This window comes from Botrytis deweyae, assembly GCF_014898535.1.
Source record: "Botrytis deweyae strain B1 chromosome Unknown BDEW_020, whole genome shotgun sequence".
NCBI lineage: Eukaryota > Fungi > Ascomycota > Leotiomycetes > Helotiales > Sclerotiniaceae > Botrytis > Botrytis deweyae.
In genome coordinates, this window is record NW_024066227.1 from 11,206 (window position 1) to 30,930 (window position 19,725).

General features: G+C 42.6%; 7 protein-coding genes across 7 annotated transcripts; 5 read left to right on the forward strand and 2 right to left on the reverse strand.

The window, feature by feature from the left end:
* Positions 1-543: 543 nt before the first annotated feature.
* Positions 544-3,364, reverse strand: EAE98_007943 (uncharacterized protein). Its single transcript, XM_038955566.1, has 3 exons — positions 2,822-3,364; positions 920-2,768; positions 544-866 (listed from the first exon to the last, which is right to left on the reverse strand). The coding sequence occupies exons 1-3, from the start codon at positions 3,241-3,243 to the stop codon at positions 759-761; spliced, it is 2,379 nt and encodes a 792-aa protein (XP_038807860.1). The 5' UTR covers positions 3,244-3,364; the 3' UTR covers positions 544-758.
* Positions 3,365-4,400: 1,036 nt separating this feature from the next.
* Positions 4,401-6,546, forward strand: EAE98_007944 (uncharacterized protein; the record flags this gene model as incomplete). Its single annotated transcript, XM_038955567.1, has 7 exons — positions 4,401-4,620; positions 4,678-4,874; positions 4,977-5,101; positions 5,153-5,464; positions 5,519-5,923; positions 6,001-6,151; positions 6,433-6,546. 7 exons carry the CDS (start codon positions 4,401-4,403, stop codon positions 6,544-6,546), a joined length of 1,524 nt encoding a protein of 507 aa, XP_038807861.1.
* A 397-nt stretch (positions 6,547-6,943) lies between these two features.
* EAE98_007945 (uncharacterized protein) lies at positions 6,944-10,921 on the reverse strand. Its single transcript, XM_038955568.1, has 6 exons — positions 10,580-10,921; positions 9,317-10,477; positions 9,148-9,259; positions 8,704-9,098; positions 8,074-8,653; positions 6,944-8,023 (listed from the first exon to the last, which is right to left on the reverse strand). Exons 2-6 carry the CDS (start codon positions 10,115-10,117, stop codon positions 7,890-7,892), a joined length of 2,022 nt encoding a protein of 673 aa, XP_038807862.1. The 5' UTR covers positions 10,118-10,477; positions 10,580-10,921; the 3' UTR covers positions 6,944-7,889.
* On the forward strand, positions 10,644-11,219 carry EAE98_007946 (uncharacterized protein; the record flags this gene model as incomplete). The annotated part of the gene is made up of 3 exons (XM_038955569.1): positions 10,644-10,664; positions 10,690-10,970; positions 11,015-11,219. The coding sequence occupies 3 exons, from the start codon at positions 10,644-10,646 to the stop codon at positions 11,217-11,219; spliced, it is 507 nt and encodes a 168-aa protein (XP_038807863.1).
* Positions 11,220-11,916: 697 nt separating this feature from the next.
* On the forward strand, positions 11,917-14,818 carry EAE98_007947 (uncharacterized protein; the record flags this gene model as incomplete). Its single annotated transcript, XM_038955570.1, has 3 exons — positions 11,917-12,172; positions 12,221-12,957; positions 13,004-14,818. The coding sequence occupies exon 3, from the start codon at positions 13,325-13,327 to the stop codon at positions 14,816-14,818; it is 1,494 nt and encodes a 497-aa protein (XP_038807864.1). The 5' UTR covers positions 11,917-12,172; positions 12,221-12,957; positions 13,004-13,324.
* A 3,855-nt stretch (positions 14,819-18,673) lies between these two features.
* On the forward strand, positions 18,674-19,224 carry EAE98_007948 (uncharacterized protein; the record flags this gene model as incomplete). Its single annotated transcript, XM_038955571.1, has 2 exons — positions 18,674-18,949; positions 19,009-19,224. The coding sequence occupies 2 exons, from the start codon at positions 18,674-18,676 to the stop codon at positions 19,222-19,224; spliced, it is 492 nt and encodes a 163-aa protein (XP_038807865.1).
* Positions 19,225-19,332: 108 nt separating this feature from the next.
* On the forward strand, positions 19,333-19,569 carry EAE98_007949 (uncharacterized protein; the record flags this gene model as incomplete). The annotated part of the gene is made up of 1 exon (XM_038955572.1): positions 19,333-19,569. The coding sequence occupies one exon, from the start codon at positions 19,333-19,335 to the stop codon at positions 19,567-19,569; it is 237 nt and encodes a 78-aa protein (XP_038807866.1).
* Between the last annotated feature and the right edge of the window lie 156 nt (positions 19,570-19,725).

Consider the following 19,725-nt stretch of genomic DNA (forward strand, 5'->3'; position numbering starts at 1 on the left):
TCTTCTCTTTTTCTCCTCTCATTCCTTCCTCTCACCCTCCAATCCCCCAACCCACACCTTTTCTCTCTCCAACAAATACAAACTCTCAACCCCTAAATTCCCCCCTCCTCCCAGAACTACACTCACCAACCCATCCCCAGAACCCTCATCTCCACCCAAACACTCTATCTATACTCTTTATACCAGCATAAACAACATCCAACATCTACCCATATACATCTCAGCATTGCCAAGAACAAAAACGGAAGAATTCTCTACATTTCGATGCCACTGTGGAACTGGGACGCCTATCTAAATCATCCTCGCTAGATTCTCGAATCGTCAAATTTACGACCTGCAGCCCTTTACTTAGATCGAGGCGAAGGTGCTGATTTATGCTGTCGGAATCATGTTGTAGTCTTCGCTATAATACTGGCACAAAATAAATATATTCTCTGAGAATCAACACCCACACATTCATTCACCCATTCATTCGATTTCGCCAGGATATCATGAAAACAAGTCGATTTGAAGAACAATCGACCTTGTACTCAAAAAACCGCAAATTCGTACATTATACTATTATCTAGCAAATTCAGCCAAGCAAATAATTCCATCTTTTGTATATCAGGTACCAGTCTCTTGCCCACTGTCTAACTCCCCAATATATCCGTCTCTGGTAGCAAGTATAGCAGGCGAATTCCCGTCTGTGTGCACTTGCTCCCAACTCCCGAATAATTTTCAACCCAAAAGCAACACATATCTATAGCCATTAACCATTAAGGAAATTCATACTTCGTAGCATAATCAGACTTCGTATTCTCTGTATTTTTAACAGGATGAAGCAGGAGTGGAGGAAGACACGGCCTGCCATGTATTTTCTCCCACTGTGTACGTACGTTAGTTACTGTGCACGAGCCAAGCCAAGATTGAAACATACCTCAACCCCACCAATTCCATGATCCTCCCATCCCATCCAATTATTATACAATCTACCTGGTGGAATAGCTCTATAATACCATGTCATCCCCAGAAATCTTTTTTCTTTACCCCAACCGTATGGACTATTCGACGAAATACCACTTTCTCCCTTCGGTCCAGGGTTGAACCATTTGTTTAAACTCGTCCCATTCCAAGCTCTGTCAAAGAATATTGGAAGTGGTGCATACACTGCTTTCAGTCCATGGAGCAGAGCGACCGTCTGGGGTGTCATTTCGCTGCTGACATGATTCCCCTTAAGATTCTCAGTATGCATAGCATCCAGCAACTTCTTACTACACATTGAATGTGTTATGATGGTTGTACGACGAGGAGTATCATTCCGTCCATCGAATCCCCAGACATCGTTTTTTCCAACCCATCCAGTGCCATTTGGATTGAACATTGGTGCAACAGAGATGTAATCTGCCACTTCGCCAACGCCCCATTCATAATTGTCTTGTGCTGGGTCTGAAATAGGTGGCGGTGGACCAGTAGGAATGACATTTGCAATCTTTGGTGGAGCCCATATCGTATCTTTGCCCGAAAGAATTTCTACTGACTTGCGAAACTCAGTATTGTAAGAACCATGTATCGATGGAATATAGTATCTTTCATTCCGTTCCCACAGGTATTTTCTTGGTTGGTCCATTCCAAACTTGGTGAGTCTCTCGAGAAGATCATAGTGATTGCCAGTATATCGAGTGTCCATTTCCCAATTCCAATAGAAGTCAAATTGTGGATAATCAAGTGCAAAGATCTGAACGGGAAGCCATTGAGATTGATGTACGTTGGTAACCTTTTTCGGAATAAGTGGGTAGAATCCCTGTACGTAAGCTTCATTCCAAAGCACCGCGATGTCATGAAATTCTGTGGGAACATTTTTTTGAAGAGCTTCGATGTAGTCTACGTCGTTCTCAATGGCGATGGTACTGTTTCTGATATGAACCAGCAGGAAAACCTCGTACTCCCCTCCAGATTTCAAAGCTAGCTCTGTGATAAGCGAACGAACATTTTGCTTGTCATTGTCGTTCCACTTCTTTCCAGAGTACGATCGAAGCATAATCGCTGTACGTGATTTGAAGGGCTCTTTTGCATCAATTGTGGCTTGGGCTGCCTTTGCTAGGTGAGCCTTAACTGAATTATCTTTCGGCTCATTCTCATCATCCTGGTTTCGATTAACGATAGTGCCAAGTACTCTCTTCTTGGTGTTGGTTTCTTTTGTCTTCGAGTCATTCCATGCCGACGATGAATTTTGAGCATGGATCATTATTTCTCCGTTAAGTGGTTCAGGATTCTCGGAAATCAGGTATCGGTTTCTGTTCTTTTCAACACATTGAGTTTGAAGCGATCCCCAGTTAACATCATCCCATTGTATTTGTGCAGGCACATCGCGTTTATGCTGAATTTTCCCAGCAAGCGAACCAACGCTAATCGGTTCCATGAGGTCTTCCGTATATCCGTATAAACTGAGCCTAGTTTCTCTCTCGAAGCATAAGTTACTATCGATATCAAATATCGAGAATGATCCCATCTGCGGTTCTTCGAAGACTTTCGAATGTCCTGAAAACGCCACGATATTTTTGATTGGTCCATCTGCACCATCGCATGGCACATAGAATCCATTATTTTTTGACTTCCAAATTTCACTATTATAGTCGGGATATGGGTTGTACTCAAGTGGTTTCGATTTGCTATACAATTTCCAGACATCGATCTCTTTAAGGACAGACAAGTGAGATTCAGTATGCGAACCTGCTCCTATAGCTTCATTCAGTGTGTTCCCATAAATCTGGCCCGCACTTGGTTCCCTGACAAAGATATTCAGCAAACAGACAGTCGTAGCTAGCTATTACAAACTTACTGTCCAAGTATCGCGTTCTCTTTCGCGAACTCATCCTGAATGATGGACGTGGCAGTTGAAGTTGAGGTTTGTGAAGAGGATGTCACTGTTATCGTGGCCTCGTGGTTTTGTATTGACAAATGAATGGTAACTCTGCTACTCACAATCGCAGGTTTGATGAGGGTCGGCGGATCAATTGGCGCTTTTGGTGGAGCTTGGAACAAGTCCTCTTGTGGCTTTGGGACGCCAAGTACCAGAGAATCGATTATTTGAATGGTAGGTACTTGTTCAAACCCTGGTCCTTTCACGATTTCCGTCGTCGCTGTACCTTTATATTGTTCAACCACATGGCTTACAATCTTTCCGCGATTTCTTAACAGCGTCCAAAGAATGAAGAGCGCCCCAATGGCAGAGAAGAGACTACTCCTATACCGTAGAAGCATTTTGTTTAAAGAAATTAATGAGGGTTTTAATGATTGACTGAAGGAATTATGAGAAATGAATGAGAGTGAACATGGAAAGAAAGATCAAAAACCCATTTCTGGTATGAATTGAAAATCAGTGGAAGTGAAATGAAGAGAACATTCGATTTTTCCTCCGTTTGCTCCAAGTGCCAATTGAAAGTATACTTCACTTGGTGGTCCTAGGTAGATATCTACCAGGTATCTCAGAATTGTCCTTAAAAGGGAAGGAACTTCTCTCCTCTCTGCTCTTGCGAGAGCAAAAACACGTGACCCTCAATCTTTATGGTCCGTGCATATGTTAATCTGATCACAACGACCTTCCCTTCCCTTCCCGCTCCGTCAACTTTGATTTCTTTCCTTCCTTCCTTCCTTCCTTCCTTCCTTCCTTCCTTCCTTCCTTCCTTCCTTTGCGGGTAACGACATTAAATGACAACGTATCACCGTTTATACCGTTCATACAGATCATCCTTCAAATGTGACGGAATCGATTGCTCGAATATTGATTTATCATCAAACCGCGATTCAGTCGAATGTCCAATATCTCGGCATCGTGCATATGCAATTTTAACCCGCATATGCAATCATCTTTCTTCGAGAGGTTACTGGTTGAAATCTTGGCAGCCCCTCATCTGAGTGCAATGATGGGAGCTGAGCGATTGCAGATCATGATGACGAGCATATTTTATCATCGCAAGTCATCATTTTCATGGTCCTGATTGTCCGTTGTATTTTGTACATAGGTTGCAGATGGTCATCTACCTGACAACATCCATGAGGGGTAAAATGCAGGTCAGCTCCATCTTGGCAAGTGCCCGGTAGATTGTAGTGCCACCCTCGGTACTCGACTCGTTGATTTTCAACATAACGCATTACAATGTCCAAATAAGAAGGCAATCTCACCCATGTCACCACTCATGAGCCTATCAGATTGGTTCCTATCGATTGACCCTGGTGGTAAACGCCTAACAAATATGCATCATTTTCTTGAGGGGAGACGCCTCGTAGGCACCTCTCGGTGGAGTATTCGGTTGAAGACTATATCCTCGGTGTTTGAAAATACATTTATATAATAGGTAGCTTCTACTGTGCGATACGATACGACGTTTAATGCTATCTGCAATCATTAATCAGTCAAGATGCTTCTCTCCAACATCAACATTTACCCAACGTTGAATTTTTTGGTCCTCACAATAGTTACTTCTATTGCCTATCGTATAATTTACAATTTATACTTTCATCCTTTGGCAAAGTTTCGTGGGCCATGGTATTCATCTTGCTTTTCTCTCCCTCTAGCGATCATTTCGATAAAAAGATGGGAACATCAATGGGTAGATGGTCTGATCAAGAAATATGGAAGTGTGTTGAGCTCTCCAGATAACAATGTTCACCAGAAATTAAGCTAATAGTTATCAGGAGATGCACCAATTCGTGTTGCCCCTGAAATGCTCCTCTTTCCACGGCCATCCGCGTTGAAAGACATATATTGGGACCGAAGCCTTAACGAAAAGTCTACTTTCTATGGTACTGGTCTCTTTGGTCCACCGAGCTTATTCACTACCCTTCCATCTGTCGAGCATGTACCTTTAAGAAAAGCATTAGGGGCTGCACCAGTAAGTCTTATGCTCATTATTAATGAAATTCAAACAACGATCTTTCTCTTATTTCAGCTCATTCAAGAGCTTTTTTCATTATCGCTGACATTAAATATTCAGTGGGCAATTGGAGACGTGCGAAAAGATTGGGAAAGAAGCATGGATGATCAAATCCTCCTTTTCACTAAGATTATGGCTGAAAAGGCAAAGGCAGGTGAAACAGTTGATCTCTGTGATAAATTAGCGTAAGTTGTTCGTTTTCTCAAGCATTCAAAGCATCAGCTTATCCTTGACAGAGAATTTGCAGCCGATATAATGACGATCTTCTCGTTTAATCAACCATGGGGCTTCGTAAAAGCCAGTCGAGATGAACGAGGGTTACTTCATAACTGGAGAGAAACCCTTGATTTCATTGGTTTCACGGCCAGATTCACCTTCTTTCGGAAATACATCCTCAGCCTTCCAGGAGTTGCGTCGTGGGCATTACCCGAGCCTAGCAGTCAACATGGTATGGGATATCTAATTCATGAAGCCGACCGCGCCATCACACAGCGCGAATACGAAGTATGTCAAGGCTTATATCCGGAGAAGCCGGACTTTTTACAACAGTGAGCATCTTCATCTCAGGTTATCGTCTATGGGCATTGTACTGAATTCTGCAGTTGTCTTGATGCAAGGATCAACGACGAACCACTTGCTCCCCTACAAAAACGTTCTCACGTGACCCTTCTTATCCAAGCCGGCGCTGACACAACCGGTACTGCACTCGGCGCCATTATCCGGTTTCTAGCTACAACACCAGGTTGTTACGCGAAAGCATTGGCCCAAATTCGTGAGGCTGAAGCGAAGAATTTGCTCTCAACGCCAATCCAGGATGAAGAAGTACGAGCTCATCTTCCATATTTAATCGGCGCTGTCAAAGAAGGCATGCGTTTAAACCCCAGCGTAACCAACTGGCTTCCGAGGATCGTTCCGCCAGAGGGGAAGATGATCAATGGATTTTTTGTGCCAGGTGGGATGGACATTACGAGTCAAGCTATGGTCGTACAAAGGGATCCAATTTTGTTGTAAGTTTTTGCTTTGGTGTCTTCTCTTCCCTCGTCGTTCCTTCTTCTTCTATGTCTTTCCCGCTGACACAAAAAAGCGGACCCGACCCAGATGTCTTTAGGCCAGAGCGCTGGATGGATGGTCAAGATGTGGAATTGGAACATGGTATGTTCATTTTTGGAGTTGGCCCAAGAGTTTGTTTGGGAAAAGAGATTGCATTGATGGAAACCTACAAGCTAGTATCCGAGGTGAGTGATTTGATTCCGTTGGCTCTTTAAATATTCGGAATTAGAGAGATGGGAGAGTCCTGGATGTAATAAAAGGATAAGTAAGGTAGGAGATAGGTGGATATTAGGTGGAAGAGAGAAGGGAAAAGAGAAGGGAAAAGAGAAGGGAAAAGAGAAGGGAAAAGAGAAGGGAAAAGAGAAGGGAAAAGAGAAGGGAAAAGAGAAGGGAAAAGAGAAGGGAAAAGAGAAGGAGGGCTCAGTCAGAACATTAGTGGTGAGATGAACTAACATACTCTCTAAAGATCGTCCGACGTTTCGATATCGAAGTCATCGAGAAGGGAACATATATTTCCGCGGGTGGAATATCATACAACGAGGGCTTCATCGTGAAAATGCATCCACAGACGGTGGATTGATCGAATTTCCCTCTCAGTAAATTGGAACTTGTCCATAAGAGTTCTGAGCTTGAAGTGCTTCCTTGGCCTGTTGTTATTGGAGGACTGTGTCTAGCCGATTGGAGCTTTTCATTTAGCTTGGCTTTTCTTTCGTCTCTGTCAAGGGCGTGGAAAGAATGATCAGTGGTATTACATGACGGATTTCCTGACTTAACGAATCAAATATATTGAGAATTTCATCATCGCATAGCTTAGTCCATTCTTCATGTCGTCCTGGTTTTCAATATATATATATATATATATATATATTCGACCCACATACGAGGACCAAACACAGCAATTTTATCAAAAAGGAATTTCACAAGATCAGTTTTAAATTCATGATTCTATGACTCTGGTTTAGGAGAGCCCAGATGTGAAATAATATAATTTGCCCCGGAAAATATTTCATTAGAAGTTATTGTAATTGAATCATAAGATTCTTTATTACACCCCAATATTACAATACTTCATAAGATAAGTCTACAGCATTAGCGTATTACAAAAAGAAATTGACTGGTGCACATTACACAGTTGAAGCTTTGGATGTGGTAAGTTTGATCGCACTGAAGATCTGAGTACGGTTTCACCAAATTGACAGATGAATTGGTATGCACATGATTGAGGAAACTCCTAAGCGATCAATGTTTACTTGATCCATAAAAGTTCCTAACCTCCGTTGCGTTTCTTATCTCCACACTTCGTTTTATTCTACGATACTAGTAGAACTCACCAATTGCATCTAGAATTGTAGTAAGTATCTCTAGCCCAACAATGCCAGATAACGAGGTATCATGCACTTATTTTGGTAGAATTGACTGTGCAGTTGATTTGATACCCGTTCAGAAATAAGTGTGATTCCAGCTAAAAAGCGATGACTTTATCGGCGGAAATAATAATTTCGACAGTTCGCCACCAATGATGAATTGATTACAGCTGGTACTGGTAGTGCATCGACAATCGAAACCGCCCGGGGACATGATCGTCGTCAATTGACGAGGGGAGAAAGATTCGGTGCTGTTATATGCGAGCCTGTGGCTTTTAATTGGTTGATCGGCATGATGCTGGTTGTCTTCTATCGGCGAGGAACACGAGTAAGAGGGTTGAAGAGAGACTCTCAAAGATACAGTAATGCGGAGCTGGATTCTAGACCGTTTTCAACCACGTTTTGCGAAAATTGACGACTTAGGAATGTACCAGAATTGGGGGTTGCAAATGTGAATGAGCTTCCAGATAATTGTAGCGCGGGTATCCCCATAAAATTGGAAGGGGGAGGTATTTTTCCATGAGATTGGTCAAGGTCGATGCAGGAGCCGGCAGAGTTCTCAACCCTTGGGCTGTTTCCGAACTTTGAGCGGCTTCGACTGTTTCTTCGCTATTCGTTCCCTCTCTTTCTCGGCTGGATCGACAATCAAAGTCTTAAACACATCATCATCCCTATGAGTTAACTTTTTTTCACCTAGATCATTGTTAGTGATGCCTCAAATCAGGGTTGTGGGGACCGCTTACAAAATTCCGTATATGCGATCTTAAGCTCCGAGAAAGTATTCGCAAGCACTGGAGCATCCGGGGCTACTCTTCCGGCAGCTTCAGCTTCCCATTCAGTGGTCAGTGGTGTATTGTCGCCTCTGCAAAGAGTGCTGAATGCCACAGCCAATTGCTTGTACATGAAACCACATTGTTCGGATCGTTTTTGAGGATCTGTTTTTCCGGGGTGAATGCAATTTTTCAGGTCTTCATCTGTCTTGCATCTTGGAAGATTAGATCTCAACTCGATTCGTACGACTCGTTCCCGATAGAAAAGCATCAGTCTTAACAAACATATACCGGCAATAATACGCGTTTGTTTGTTGCTTGCAGACTTCTTGCAGAGATTTTCAATTTCGGAAAAGAAGTACTTTTCAGCTTCCTCGAGACCCTCGGAGGCTTTGAGGCGGACTTGTTCGCGGACGGTATCTGGAGAGAAAGTATCATTGATTGTGTTGACTACATCAAGCTGGCCATGGGGATGGCAATGGATATTCGCCACTCCATAGAAAACAAGGCTATTTAAGCTCGTGATTCTGAATGCGGCATTACATAGACATGCCTGTCATTGGTCAATCAAAATCCAAATTTTCTTAGAACAAGAAAACTCACCAGGTGCGACCCAAAATATTGTTTGCAATAGATGTAAAGAAATTTATCCAAGATGTGGGTTATTTTACCAGAATGACTCTCAGGAGAAGATAGAAGAATTTCCCTGCCGAAGAAATCCAGTTCATCAACGGTAGGCAGTGAGTCTGGGACAACTAGATATGTCTTATCTCGCAACGACTTGTGCGTTATGTAAACACCATTCATTTTTGTCAAACTTCTCCACCGGCAGAAATCTTCAGATCTACAAACCATCACTTTACAAGGAAGTGAGCGACATGGAAAATTTGCCATGGAACAGTCGGCACGAAGTTCAACCTTTGCCATGTGACCTTCAAGCGCACTAAGTAGTTGATATACTTGCGCTTTCCCCGACGTGAGCAATCTGGTTTGAACATCTATGTTGAGTCAGTATCTAGAAGAGTATCTTTGGGTGGTTCAGGCTACCTGTGACTCCAAGGTACACATCTTTCAATTTATGTCGGATGCAAATTTGTCGAGCCATAAGTGGATCACCAGCCAACTTGAAGCATCGGTCACAAACGCCATCAGATGTACACTGCAATATTAGATCCTTACTCCGGTGACGAATATAGAGATAATTAACTCAACTTACCTCGACCTTACGAGCTCGACAACTCTGACACGCTCCAGCTTGTCTAACCAAATGAACTTTCAGCTTTTCCCGTCGATTGAACTCTTTTCTTTTTCTCTTCGGCGCTTTTACTCCACTATGAAAATTTATCAAACAGTCTTCCATGTTTTGAGGAGTTGCCACAATTGTTCCATTGAGGGATGAAGTTGCTTGATCCTCAGCATGGGAGGGTTCTATCTGAGACTCTGATGGTACTGATTCGGGCACCTCCTTTTTAACCTCATCAATTGGCGAATCTCTTTCAGATGCACCACTATTCAAGCCTCTATTCTCAAAAGAAATCCGAACTTTAGATTGAACAGGCTCACAAGGTATTTGCGGCTCTGCAAATGAATTATCTTCCGAAGAGGGGTAAAGTATCGACTCGGGTGACTCAAGAAATGATGTAAGCCACCCGTCAGACTCGAGATTTGGAAGATGACCACCAAGAGTATTGCAACTATTGAAAGAGAAATCCATCGCAGCTGCATCCGAAAAGTAAGTGCTTGAAACATTATTGTTAGCCGTATCAAATGCCCAAGGACCATTGCCTGGCTCTACAATGGATTGAGGCGGAAGGACCGGGTCCACCATTTGCCATTGAGAATTGATATCTAGATTATCCTGTAAGAATGTATCCATATCAAAAGCAGAATCTGGAAATGTCATGAATGACTCCAGCTCCTCGTTCGTAATGTTTTTCTCCTCAGAAGATAATTCCTCAGCATCGTGTGGGCCTTGGATCGTCATCCGGGGTAATTCTCCATTGATGCGAGACTCCATTATGCAGGATTGTGAGTCTGCTTTGCATGAATATGTGGGTGGCAGGAGACGATAGTCACAATTGATAAGATAGTCTAGCCTCCGAACTGAATAGCTGCGAGATGATCTTAGTTTTTATACCACTAAAATGTGAAAGGTATCTCGAATCTCAAAAGAACATTGCTTCAATCAGGAGTTAGTGGGGCGAAAATTTTATCTGACTACACCCGTGATTATGCGGAAAAGAGTACCGAAATAATGCCGTTGAAGCCGACGGCTACAAACAAAACTAGCGTAGAGTATTCTTCTACAATGTTAGCAGATCGAATCAAGTAGAAGTATTTTCTTCTGGATCAGTGAAATGAATGAATGATGGCAAGACTACAATAAACGATTAATAATGGGTATCGACCATAACTCGGATGTTCGGGCTGCGTCGGAGATATCGGTTCCTGGCCGGGCCGGCAAATAAATTCTACTTACCCGATCAAATATCGGAACGCCCGGGGCTCCATAGACACTGTCGCAAAGATGTTCATGTTCGATAATGGAATTTGGAGTCCTCGATGTCAGGAAACCATAAACTGGTCTAGTTCTGGCAGTATTCGTGCTCTCAAAAGGAACACGGTAGGCCGTTCGCTGAGGCTACAACTATAGCACAACTATATGCGAGTGCAGCGGAACTCAAGGCGAATGGGAAGCTTCTGAGGTCCAACATATGTAGATGTAAACGCATTAAGATTCAAACAGAACAGTGTCACCAAGGAAGTAGACTATGCACCTTGGCACCGATTTTGAAGATATCCGGCCATGAGAACAAATTCATAGATTCAGAAAGTTTTGAGGGAAAATTAAAGTTTTTAATGGTCTTCATGTAAGTTCCGGGGAAGTAGCAGATTAGCAGAGAAATAGTCTCAGAACGGAACTCAACCGAGAATGGACTCAACCATCGGGTGATGATAGCGGACAACACATGCCAAGACTCTGGTCATATGACTTTTGTCCGAAGAAACACCGACGAGCACATGACAAGACACGAGAACCTTCACGTTACATACCTCCGTCGGTAGACCTCCCCCGTACAACATCTCAACCTTTGAACAACCTGGATGCCAAGCGGTGAAGTACTCCATGTTGCATCCATAATTTATTTCCATGCGTATAGGAGCGCATATGAAGCACATACGTATCCGATATCACTGGCTGCTTGCTAACCTTTTCACGGGCGTCGACAAACAATCCCGACCGGTGCAGGTGAGAATTGACCGGGCATTATCTTGTGCCCCCTCATCTCTCAAAGGATTCACTTCCATGTCATGAGCAAAATAGTGTTATTGTGGGGTAGAGACTAGCGAGGGACCAAGACGACCCGTCATCTTTCATGCAGAATTCGCGGGGATGAAGACAAAATGAGGGGTAAATTGTGTAAATCGGCCCGTTCAATTTTGCGCATTGCTTCTTCCAATAGTAAATTTGAACTATAAGTACTTCTATTGACGGCCAGCGGCCGAGGAAAAGTATACTAAAGTATTTTCGTCTCTAGCGATCTTCGTCGTCTTCGTCTATCAAAAAACTATCGAGATGCGATTCACCCCAAGACCTGCATACACAATGGCGTTCTAGGAATTATCACTTGCATGTCAAAACTTGTTGTCAACCTGTCTCATGCACGGTTACATCCGTATATATGCAAGCTTCCATGTCGATCACAAGTGAATTTCCTACTTTGAATTTGCCCCTTAATACCCCGTCCAGGTCTACGGAGTATAAGAAGCGACGGATATTTGGAAAAATCAATCAATATCGTCAAGTTAATCAACATGGTCAAGACCATACTTTTTTGGCTGTTGTTTACAGCAAGGGCTGTTTCAGCAGGAAATATTGACTTCTTACGTCGTGATACAAGCCACCATCCTAATACCACACTTCCTCTCTCGAAATGTCCAGGTTACAAAGCTTCTAATGTCAAGACAACAGAATCAACACTTTCCGCAGATCTGACTCTGGCTGGTCCTGCTTGCAACACTTATGGTACTGACCTGAAAGTTCTATCTTTAAAAGTGGCATATGAAACAGGTTGGCAAGCTACAAAGCAATACTACTATTCTTGCTAACTACTACTAGATGATCGCATACATGTGCTGATTCAAGATCCAGCTAATGTTGTGTACCAAGTTCCCGAATCGGTCTTCCCTCGCCCTACTGGATCGTCGGCCAATCCCAAGGATGCCAATATCAAATTCCATTATGTTAGCTCCCCGTTCTCATTCTCGATTAGACGAGCAAAGACAGGCGAAGTCTTGTTCGACACTTCCGCTGCGAGTCTTGTATTCGAATCGCAATACTTGAGATTGAGAACAAAATTGCCGGCCAACCCAAATCTGTATGGTCTCGGCGAACACTCCGATGCGTTTCGTTTAAATACTACCGATTATGTTCGCACGCTGTGGTCTCGTGACGCCTATGGAACTCCTGCAGGTAGCAATTTATACGGAAACCACCCGGTATATTTTGAACATAGGACTGGTGGTACTCATGGAGTGTTTTTCATGAATTCTAATGGTATGGATATAATGATCAACAATACAAATGGGGAAAATCAGTATCTTGAGTATAACACTCTTGGGGGTGTTTTAGACTTTTACTTTCTAGCCGGACCCGATCCAATTGTTCTGTCTCAATAGTATTCAGAGCTTGTTGGATTACCCGCAATGATGCCTTATTGGGGTTTTGGGTTCCATAATTGTCGTTATGGTTACCAAGATGCTTTTGCAGTTGCAGAAGTTATCTATAATTATTCGAAGGCAGAAATCCCTCTGGAGGTTATGTGGACAGACATTGATTATATGGATGCAAGAAAGGTAAGGAGTATATCATGCCTGAAACACACATAGCTAATTCTGAAAGACTTTCACTCTCGATCCTGAGCGCTTTCCATTAGATATGATGCAAGACATCAATCACTATCTTCACAATCACGACCAAAAACAAATTCTCATGGTCGATCCCGCAGTTGCATATAAAAATAACCCTGCTTACGATCGTGGAGCTGTCGATGATGTTTTCCTCAAGTGAGGTAATGGATCTTTCTGGCTTGGCGTCGTATGGCCTGGAGTTACTGTATTCCCAGATTGGTTTTCCAAAAATGTCGTTAGCTGGTGGAACAATGAGTTTTCTACATTCTTCGATCCAGCGACTGGCGTTGATGTTGATGGATTATGGATCGATATGAATGAACCATCAAATTTTCCATGTTACTTCCCATGCGATAATCCATATGCATCAGCAGTAGGATTTCCTCCTGATCCACCTGCAGTCAGAACACCACCTCGTGCATTACCTGGGTTCCCCTGCGCATTTCAGCCTTCTGGTACAAGCAATTGCACAGATGCAAGCAGCAGACGATCAATTACTAGCAGAGATCCCAAGATTGTCTTGCCGACTCAAGTAAATCCCGCAAAACGAGCATCAGGGGCACAGCAAGGTCTGCCCGGACGCAATTTACTTTACCCCGGGTACGCAATCCATAATGCTGCGGCGTATCTCCCTTCCTGGAACGCCGCTGAAGGAGGAATCTCCAACCAAACAATCAATACAGATGTAATCCACGAGAATGGTCTCGCTATGTACGACACCCATAATCTTTACGGAACCATGATGTCGACCGCTTCCTATGACGCAATGGCAAACCGCCGGCCGGAAGATCGTCCTTTGATCATTACACGCAGCACATTCGCCGGTGCGGGTACCAAAGTAGGTCATTGGCTTGGAGACAATTTCAGTGATTGGCTCCACTACCGTATGTCCATCCGTGGCATGTTAGCTTTTGCATCTATATATCAAATTCCCATGGTTGGCGCCGATGTATGCGGATTCGCAGAAGACACTAACGAGGAACTATGTGCTCGCTGGGCCATGCTCGGTGCTTTTGCCCCATTCTATCGTGATCACAACAGTTATCCCCCAGTGATTAGCCAGGAATTCTATCTCTGGCCTGCCGTCACCGAAGCAGCTAAAAAGGCGATCGATATACGGTATCGATTGTTGGATTACATATACACAGCTTTGTATCGACAATCCGTTGATGGAACGCCACTCATCAATCCTATGTTTTACATTTACCCATCTGATCCCGCCACCTTTGGATTGGAAACACAGTATTTCTATGGGCCGGGAATTCTTGTTAGTCCAGTCATGGAAGGTAATTCTACGACTGTGGATTTATATCTTCCGAAGGACATATACTATGATTTCTACACGCATGCTCTAGTGACTGGCCGTGCAAACACAATTCAAATTACCGATCAAAATATCACAGATATACCCCTTCATTATCGCGGTGGAGTCATTGTTCCTCAACGCATCGAAAGTGGGATGACTACCACAGAAGTTAGGAAACAAAATTTTGAGATCATTGTTCCAGTTGGTGCTGATGGGACAGCAAAAGGAGAATTGTATCTAGATGATGGAGTAAGTATTGTGCAAGAAGGACATTCATTAATTGAATTCTACTGGGATGGCAAAACTTTTGATGTATCCGGACATTTCGGATATGATGCTGGGGTAAGTATTGAGAGGGTAGTGTTCTTAGGATTGACCAGTAGCACTAGTAGCACTGGAAAGCAATATAGCACAAATGCGAATACGCAGGTTAGTGCTCAAGGCGATATAGTTGTGAAGGTTGCAAAGGAATTAAGTGGGGGATTTTCAATCGCAGTTTAAGGTTAAAGGAGGGAATACGAGGGTCTTGGTGATGTTGAGTGATGAGAATGGCGAACGGCGGTACATAATGTTAGCAAATAATAATACATAACAGCTTGTTATTGCAACTAATTTCAATGAAATTGTGTTTTGGATATTCCTGATGAATTTTCATTTATCACACTGTATGATATGACAGGATAGAAAGTTCTTTGTGTACATCGACCACGTCTCACCAGATAGTAAAGTATTACTTCAAGAGTCTGTTACCGGAGTTTGCCGAGATCTTAGTCGTTGTCAGGGCGTTGTTTGCACTCCCCAGATAGTCGGAAGATAGATGAATGTTACATTCTGAACTTCAAAATTGCCGTGAGATTGCAAAGAGTCGCTGACGACGTGAGTCATCGTCAGTTTGAACAGACAAAACGAAGGATAACTGAACCTGAACAAGTGGTATTCCTGACTTGTGGGATATGTGAATCACGGCACCTCATTATCGCTTCGTTTGTTTATTTATGGCTATAAATAATCCGGTTGAACCTCATACATTCTCATCAATCACATCAACATTGCTATACACCGCATGTCCCATCAATCATCGATATCTACCTGTAAGACAACAACCAAATTTTAGAATGTCAGACCCGCCTATGTGCCACATCTGCAGATAAATGTCTAGACGCTCAGCGCGAAGAGTGAATATCCTTTCGACCCCACATAGCTCAAACTAACTCAACTCGCAGTTCGTCCTCTTGAATCCAGGCAAATTGGAAAACTGCTTGCAATCAAACAAGGAGGAGAGGAAGAAAAAAGGAGGATCGAAGAAGCGGCTAAGAGAGAAGGGACAAGCGAGGAAATTGCAAAACATGAGTAAACTTGGAAGTGAAGGAAGGCTCTCAGGGCACTACTGTCCCAGGTACAACTTCCAATTGGGCGAATCTTGATTTCTGGGAGTAGATACTTAGCTAAGCGCGGCTCCAGTTGAGGAATTTGGGGAAGCTGAAGTTAGCAGCGATCGCGGACAGGTCTATGCTCAAATTGAATAAGTACATACTCTGCGAACATAGTTTCATATAACATCAGTAGCTAGATTCACAAAATTCAAGTGCAATCGAGGGATCTGATACATTGATAATATACCATTGTTGAACAAGGTATTTAACTTCACTACTCTTCGAAGCAAAAAAAATTATCTCATCCATCTTCTAATCATTCATAAACTGTTAACTTTTAATATTTTCATAACCTATGAGGTCACCTGGTGGGTTTCTCGTCTATTCTACATAGAGATGCTCCACATATTGTGCAAAGCGATCTCTCTGGTATTAAGCGACCTCTTCGCAAACAGATATTCCAAAAATCTATTTCCACTGCATCAGCAGGTCATCATATAACCACACAAGATAAGACGGCACTTACTCCCACCTTGCAGCAAAGTGCAAGTGTTTCTTCACCTGTGCAAACCTTTTTGCATTCGTCATCAGTGGTTGAAACTGCATTTCCAGACAGATCTATACGATTCTTAGTTATCTACAATCGGCATCAATAGCAAAAATGGGGTTACCAGAGTACTGTTCTCTGTGGAACAAATTCGACCTTGATGTCAGGTTCTAAATCGTCCAAAGCCTGGAGCAGTAACTTTCAGTTTTTGAAAGAGCCGTCTGGAATTGCGGTGGAACATCAAGCCACCCTGCGAATACTTACCTTTCGATCATATCTGAAGTCCTTCGGAATAAATTTAATCAGTGGTTCAGTATCACTTAACGCTAAGAGCAATCTAAAATTCTTAAATGATTTGATAAACTCAGTATTCACTTCCCATATATATCCAAGCTGCTAGATGACAAAGAAACTTGAGAGCATGGCAGCGCTAAATCAACAACAAAAGCGAAGTCAGAATTTCGCGAGCTTGTATAACATCGACAGGAAAATTGCAATCTATAGCGGTTTTCGGTGAGCAGAGAAGAACAGGGCAAAGCAGGACTGATACAGTATTCCACGAAGATCGCAGAGGCCAGAAACACTGCCAGAACTTAACGTCGAACTGCCCATTGACCTCAAGTGGACGTTATGTTCGTACTGATAAACACAACTTGTACAGCGGCAAAACTTCTTACTGTCAGTTGAAGTGCATATGTGAAGGCAGAAGACATACGCTGAAGTTGCGGAGAAAACCTCGACCAATCTTCCATCCGTCATGAACCATAGACACACGGAAAATATTGTGGTGAAGATTCCAACGAGTGCTAAACGTTTCACCATCGAAGCGACTAGATACAGTACTACGATTGTCATCACAGGAAGTATCGATGCCATAATGACACCAAAGAATGACACAATACGAAAGATTACAGTATCGGAGTAGTCAACTATATTCGACGCATAGTCTGTCGTCTCGATATCTGGTTTCTGCAAACTGAGTTTCAGAAAAGCCAATGGTTCATATTTGGGGAGTGGAAATCACCCTGTAAAATCTTCCTACAGAGTCATGGTATATGGGTGTGATTGTGTTGGCCCATACTTCGAAGAATATGTTCTCGGGTACTTTTTCCTGAATGGCAATCAGATCCTTTCCATCAGCCCAAATATTCCGGTCTCTTTCAATCAGAAAAACACCACCCATGGAAGGACGTTTCATCCATTCCTGGAATTTAGCCAAATGCTTGGGATGCGGTGATGAACTCTTTGAGATCTGAGTCCAGAGGAATACGGTTTCATCTAGTATCAGGTTGTGGTCAGTTCGTGGGCTCAAACTCGTGCAGTTCACACATATACTGTATTCTCCCAATTTCTCCCGGATCTTCAATACTAATTTCCATTGCTCTTCCGACCCATCTACTTCATCGGCAGTACTTAATTCAAACCAGTCCCTAGAAAAATTTGCTCGGCCAGCATCTGGTGATCTATCATTGGCATTTTCTAACTCTTTTAGGTCTATTTGGAGCAGTGTTTGTACTAGTATTGCTCGTATTTCGTATACTGATCCGTATAGTAGTACATATTGATTTTCAATAATATATTTACATATATAATATCAATATACATATCACTAAAGATATTCAATATTATCCTAATATTGAATACCTATTACTAAAAATATATAGAAATACGGGAATTCGATCTAGAATACTTATTTTCAGCCTAAAATGAATTAGGAATGAATATTCATATTTATTTTTAATCCAAAATAGATTTGGAATTTATAAATACCTTCTGGAATATCTATTCCTAATCCATTTTGAACTGAAAATAAGCATTCCAGATCGAATTCTCATATTTCTATATACTTCCAATAATATTCAATATATTGAATATCTACTAAAGTGATATAATCTCTCTTTATATGTATAAGCTACCATATTAAAAGCTTAATACGCACCACTGTTATATTACCGTATACTAGTACAAACACTGATTTGGAGTCCAAAAATCTCGGCTTGGAGGTAAATGATGTTTTGAGTGTTCAATTCTGAGAATCGTGATACAATTGCAGATTCGGGATATCTGCTCATAAAACTTGCTATTTTATTATATCCTCTCATAATTGCTGGTCTATTGTAGTTGAAGCAGTTCGGGATGTCTACGTAGCACTGAGCCTGGTCAGCAGCTGACTACTCCAGCCACAATAAGAGTTGCAGCCGCACTATCGCATTTGTATCTCTGAAATTAACAACAACAGACCTAGATTCTCAACAACTCTCTGAAATCAAAAACAGACTTAGATCGCCAACAATTTTGAAAGTTTAACGGAGACGGTTTTGACCACCATCCATCCCAGGAGAAAGGACGTTTGAGGAGGTAAAGGTGCGTCTTTTCGAGAGAGCTAGCCCATCAGCGGCCCTTGAAGTTGACGACACCAGACTTGGGTCGTCAATAATGGTTGGAAGTTCAATGGAGACGGTTTCGACCATTATCCCGGGAAGATCGCCGACTGTGGATCACATCAAGTTGTTTCACTGCAATGTTCTTAAACAAAAGCTTCTTCATAATGATGATGCTTGGCAAACACACTCAATTCCGTTTTATCGGGGTGTAAAGATATTATGGGAAGAAAACTGCACTTCAATTTGCGATGTAAAGTCTCGCAAACATCGTCGCTATCGAAAGAGTAAGGACGCATATGGCAGTAAGGATGGCAAATTTGAAGGAGAGGTATGAGAACTGTCCTCTCGAATTCTGTCTAGTCCTTATTTGGTGTTAACCTTCTTCAGAAGCCCTTTGAACGCGAATTCTCCTTTCGAACTTCCAAAGGTCAGGCCATAATGCCAGGTTTATGCCGCCTCGATTCGGGGTCCGACATACCACTTGTAGTTTCGAGAAGATGGGTGAAAGAGTCTGGTATAGAAGCCGAGATATCAGAGGATTTTAAAAGTCCATCCTCATATAGTCTGAGCGGACATGCGATGGAATTCGACGGCATTCTTTGAAGCCTTGTGTTCAACCCTAAAGGCTCTTCAACAATATATCGCAGAGACTTCTTGGTGTGTAATAAACTGGATATTTTTGTGGATTTCATCATTGGTGCAAAGTTCATCATGGAGGAATGGCAGGTCTTGTTTGGGAACATGAAGAGACAGATTGCCGGGTGGTTTAGTCACAAGAAAGAAACGCCCTTAGAACAAGAGGAGGCTCAACTCCTGAAAGACAACCAGGAAAAAGAAGCACAAGAAGCTGAACTTCGTCGTCAGGACAAGAAAGATGCTCAGCGCAAGAAAGAGAAAGATGCCCGCCAGAAACAGCAAGAGGTTAATAAGTCTCCTGTTGGCGAATAAGACGATAATGAGAATGGATTGAACTGAGAAACTGAGTCGCAGTAGATCCTCGTTGCCATGACCTATCTCCCTGCTCTACAGCTGACAGCTTGTCCGTAGATCGGCGAAAGAAGGTGTTCCGCATCTCTCCATTCGCCTGGCAACGAGTGTTTAGTA